General features: G+C 30.8%; 2 protein-coding genes across 3 annotated transcripts; one reads left to right on the top strand and one right to left on the bottom strand.

Moving 5' to 3' along the window:
* Positions 1-404: 404 nt before the first annotated feature.
* Positions 405-3948, bottom strand: LOC111693424 (arginine-hydroxylase NDUFAF5, mitochondrial-like). 2 transcript variants are annotated; one of them, XM_023457997.1, is made up of 6 exons: positions 3520-3948; positions 2903-3461; positions 2639-2823; positions 2289-2582; positions 706-1040; positions 405-624 (listed from the first exon to the last, which is right to left on the bottom strand). In XM_023457997.1, exons 1-4 carry the CDS (start codon positions 3548-3550, stop codon positions 2293-2295), a joined length of 1065 nt encoding a protein of 354 aa, XP_023313765.1. In that variant the 5' UTR covers positions 3551-3948; the 3' UTR covers positions 405-624; positions 706-1040; positions 2289-2292. The 2 variants fall into 2 exon arrangements, with proteins under 2 accessions (XP_023313765.1, XP_023313766.1); XM_023457998.1 differs by having other exon boundaries at positions 2293-2582.
* On the top strand, positions 1033-2255 carry LOC106657948 (ubiquitin-fold modifier-conjugating enzyme 1). Its single transcript, XM_014379668.2, has 4 exons — positions 1033-1512; positions 1653-1784; positions 1859-2026; positions 2104-2255. Exons 1-4 carry the CDS (start codon positions 1390-1392, stop codon positions 2176-2178), a joined length of 498 nt encoding a protein of 165 aa, XP_014235154.1. The 5' UTR covers positions 1033-1389; the 3' UTR covers positions 2179-2255.
* Positions 3949-4737: the final 789 nt, after the last annotated feature.

The following is a 4737-nucleotide window of genomic DNA, read 5'->3' as shown; positions in this document are numbered from 1 at the left end:
AAAAATTGTCATATTTTTAATTATTCTAAAGAAATAAGATTATTTGTCCAATAAATTATAGAATGTTGTGTTTAGTAAAGTTTTTTAAATGTTAATAATTTAAAGAAGTTGAAAATACTCACCAAGCATCAAAGAATGATTTATTGGACCTCCGATACAATAAGCTAAGAATAATAGTTTAGGATAACTTAAATCTTTAACTAAAAACATGGATGCCAATTGAAAAAGCACCATAGCTGTTACAACCCATTTGAAATTTGGATCATATCCAAATAATTTTTTGATTTGAGGGTATTTTTCTGAAAAAATAGAAGTTGATTGGAATATTCACAATTTATGTATAATTTACATAAAATTAATTAACTATTTAATAGGAAAGATGAGACACATTGTTTTTAACTAACCTAAAATTTGTTTTCGCCTACTCGCGTGCGGTTCCTCGGTAAACACCCACTCAAAATCAGTTCTGGACACGCGTTGACCCATTTTTTAATTTATCACTCTAATACATAAATTAACTTGATGATCACCAAGAACTATTGGAAGTTAAGAGGCGAATTATGTGAATTCGGCGTTTACTTCAAAAATAAGTATCAAAATCCATTCAACGTAGTCGAAAAGTTACTGCATGAAGATAAAATTTTATTACATTATGTAGAATATAATTTAATTAAATAACAAACAAATAAAAAAGATAAAATTTACCTTCCGAAAAAATCATTTAAAACAACTTTGAACTATGTGCAACTTGACACTCTAATCTAACTCGCGTAGGCATGTGTATACTACCAATGAATGACTAATAAGATGTGTCATGTATTCCCGAAAGTTGCTGCAGTAAAAACTTCCAATTGGCAGTCATATGACACCTACGACTTGAGTCTTACGCGTTTACGACTCTACATAAGTCAATTGTTTACATTCTGATTGTGCAGGTATTTCGATAAAAATGACCAGTGCCCTCTGTAGACTGTAATTCGTACACACAGCACAGCAGACGGCGTTCGTTCAACTTTGTAGTTCGTTGTCCAACAGTACACCTATATAAGTGATTTTATCGTAATAAATCGCATAATTAAATCATATGAATATCGAAGAAACTTGTTCAATTTAGTAACGTCAAAAGAGAAAGTAAATGAATTTTACGTCTACGTCTTTACATTAACAGAATGCTGGTTTCATGAAAGAACGTAGTAAAATTAATATTTTGTTTAATGATCTAAAGCCTGTGCTAATCGTGTTCCCTCGCCATATTCATGATTTTTGACAGTTGACATATGTTTCACAGTTTTGTGAGAATTCGTATTCTATACATATATATTTACACCATTTGGAAATTTTGAATGTTATATTCTTTATTTGAAAGAAAAGTTGTCTGTAAAAATCAATATGGTTGATGAATCTACAAGAAAAACTCTAAGTAGTATACCCTTGCTTAAAACAAAAGCTGGACCTAGAGATTCCAATTTATGGGGTCAGCGTTTGAAAGAAGAATATTTATCTCTCATCAAAGTAAGTGTTTGGTATTAATTCATAATCAACATGTTTTACTTAATTCAATTTCTTACGTTATTTTATGAGATTTTTCTATTGTTTTATAAACATATCAGAAAAATTAAATTTCATTAATACTAGTCTGTTCTATTTTACAGTATGTAGAAAATAATAAGAATGCAGATAATGACTGGTTTCGATTACAATCTAATGAGCAAGGTACAAAATGGTTTGGAAAATGTTGGTATGTTCATAACTTGTTGAAGTATGAGTTTGAAATAGAGTTTGATGTAAGTAAATTTCTTAGACTCTTTAACCATGATGAATGCAAGTTGGTTGAATTTTACTTTTTTACTTTTCATAGATTCCAATAACCTATCCTACTACTGCACCTGAAATAGCTCTACCTGAACTAGATGGAAAAACAGCCAAAATGTATAGAGGAGGAAAAATATGTTTGACTGATCACTTCAAGCCTCTCTGGGCAAGAAATGTTCCAAAATTTGGAATTGGACACGCCATGGCTCTAGGAGTAATATAACATTTTGTTTTGATTTCTGAATACTTTTAACATCCAAAATACTAAGAAATATAATGTTCAATTTTTAGCTCGGACCATGGTTAGCAGTTGAAATTCCAGAACTTATAGAAAAAGGAGTTGTGAAACATAAAAGTAATACTTAAGTTGGAAATTCACTGAATAATATTCACGAAATACACTTTTTGTTACACCAACTAAATAAATTATATTTACTATATTATGCAAGTATTTACATTATATAAAACAATGTTACCTACTCATTCTTCATTTTTAGATAATTTTGTCTTAGTTTTTTCTTTTATTATTTCATCAATCCTATTGAGATCTTTAAGCGATATTTGCCCAGATCCTGGTCTTAGAGATTTTGGTTGTGATTCATCAGGTTTCCATCCAATCATGTATATTATTTGAAAGGTAGCAGGTATATATTTTTTTCCAACTTTATCAACCTTACCATATAATTCATCATAAATTGCTGATGCAGCAAATAAGGTATTTTTATTCATGTGTAACTTTCTGTTTTTAACAGCATTACTTTCACCCATTCCTATTAAAAAATTGAAGTTGAAAACTACAAAATAAAAACCAATTATCAAGTAATACCTTTTAAATCCCATAGAAGCTCAAACATTGATGGGTATCCAATGACTAATTCATCTGTATCTATTGTCATCATTGTAAATCCTGCTTGGGTCATTAGGCTACCTATATCCCGGATTTCAGTAAATGGGGAAATATGTGGTGCTATTCCACCATCTCTTTCTACTTCTCCTAACTGCATTGATCCACTAAAAATATAGTAGTTACCCAAATATTTAAAATAACTGACGATGAACAAAAGCATGAAAAAATTACAAAAATATTTACCGCAGCTCATACAGAGTATCTCCTCCAAATATTGCAGCCATAAAAACTCCATCTTTTTTTAAACAATTTAATATGCACTTTAAACTACCAGGAAGGTCATTAACCCAATGTAAGCTTAAACAACTAACAACAAAGTCAATGCTATTTGATTCTAAAACAAAATGTTCTTCATCAAGTACTTTTTTTTCAACTTTTATACCTTCATTTGTTTTAGCTTGTTTTAGCCAACTAGGGCTGAAATCTGCTAATATAAGCTCTTCTACAGATTCTTTTAAAATATGTTTTGATAAGTGTCCACGACCACAACCCAAATCTAAAGCTTTTTTAAACTTTCGTTTAACATCAAATACTCTATCTGATAATCTGAAACCAATTTCATCTTTGATGTAATCGTAAACATCGGCATCAGTTGCTAATGCTGCTCGTTCTCGTTGTAATAGCTTCGTTTTTCTATCAAAAATATCCATTGCATTATTAGGTATCGATGATAATACTTTTGACGATGTTGATACTTTTTTTTGAATGTTTTCTCTAATTCCTTTTCTCTTAACAAATGATTCTGTAAAACCAGTTTTCAATGAGTCTTTTTTTATCGTGAAATATAATGCTAAACTTACGTTGTTTGATGTGCTGATAGAATTTAAACATGTTTGCAATGCTAAGTAATTTAACTTCAAAAATTTATAAATTTATTGGAGTTAAAAATTTCAGATACAGAAACTACATAATAACCGATTGTTTCAGTGGTATGTTGTTAACAAGAACCTTAAAAATTCATATCTACTTGGATTTATAATTATAAGTCTGTCAGCCGTGAAAAAAATTTCTCAATTACTGTATCAGAATCCGTATAGCTTATAGAGGGTAACGCCACATGCCAAAAGCACTTATTTGGCGTTGAACTTTGATAGATATAGAGAAACAATATGGCGTCGATATACACAGTTCACCCGCGGATCAATCATACATTTAAATGTGATAGTCGAAAACCGCATATACAAACATTGAAACATCTCAGTCCTACTTCTCACTACCCCATTTCCATTCATAATTATATATATTATATGTATATTATATTCTCAATGAAGTCGAATGACAAAAAAAAATTTTTCTGCAAATGAGGCATTTCACACCGAGCGCTATCCTAGCGCGTCGTCGCACAGCGTGATTAATAGAAATCACTCTGTGTCTATCGCGTCAGAAAAGCCCCTGAATGCATTTAGAGGAAAAATGTGGCATATGGTTTCGATTAGAAATTGACTCAGTTTCCCGGTGCTGGGGTCATAGATTTTCGAAAATTTTCCCGGTGAAATTGGTCGGAAAAAATTTAAAGTCGAATATCTTCAAAATGGCATTTTTAAATATTTTTTGAATAATCCCGATCGAAAGCTGAGGAAATTTTCTATCGATATCGATCGAGCCTTCCATTAAGGCTGTGGCTATACCAATCTGTACAAAAGTTTAAAACCATCTTATAGTACTAGTATTTCAAGAAATCCGACTTTTCCCAACTATCAGATATGATTTATCATTTTTGAAAGCGATTTCTATGACCCTGAATAAGATTTTTAATATTTTAAATTTTATTTCTGGACTATCTTTCTATCTTCTATGGAAGGGCCCTATGCAAGTTTTCAGAGGGTGGTAATGATGATCACTTATTGAAATAAATTTACGCAAAGAGCGTGTAAAAACGCAACCTTATTTCGGTTCGGCGTAGAATCTCATGTTTTACACGTTCTTTGTTGTATTTTAATAAGTAATAAATAATCATTTCCACACTCTGAAAACGTGCATGTCGATAGAAAATTTCCTCAGCTTTCAATTGGAACTAT

This window comes from Trichogramma pretiosum, unplaced genomic scaffold, assembly GCF_000599845.2.
Source record: "Trichogramma pretiosum strain Unisexual culture from Peru unplaced genomic scaffold, Tpre_2.0 scaffold284, whole genome shotgun sequence".
NCBI classification, from domain to species: domain Eukaryota; kingdom Metazoa; phylum Arthropoda; class Insecta; order Hymenoptera; family Trichogrammatidae; genus Trichogramma; species Trichogramma pretiosum.
This window is presented reverse-complemented; position numbering and strand designations above follow the sequence as displayed.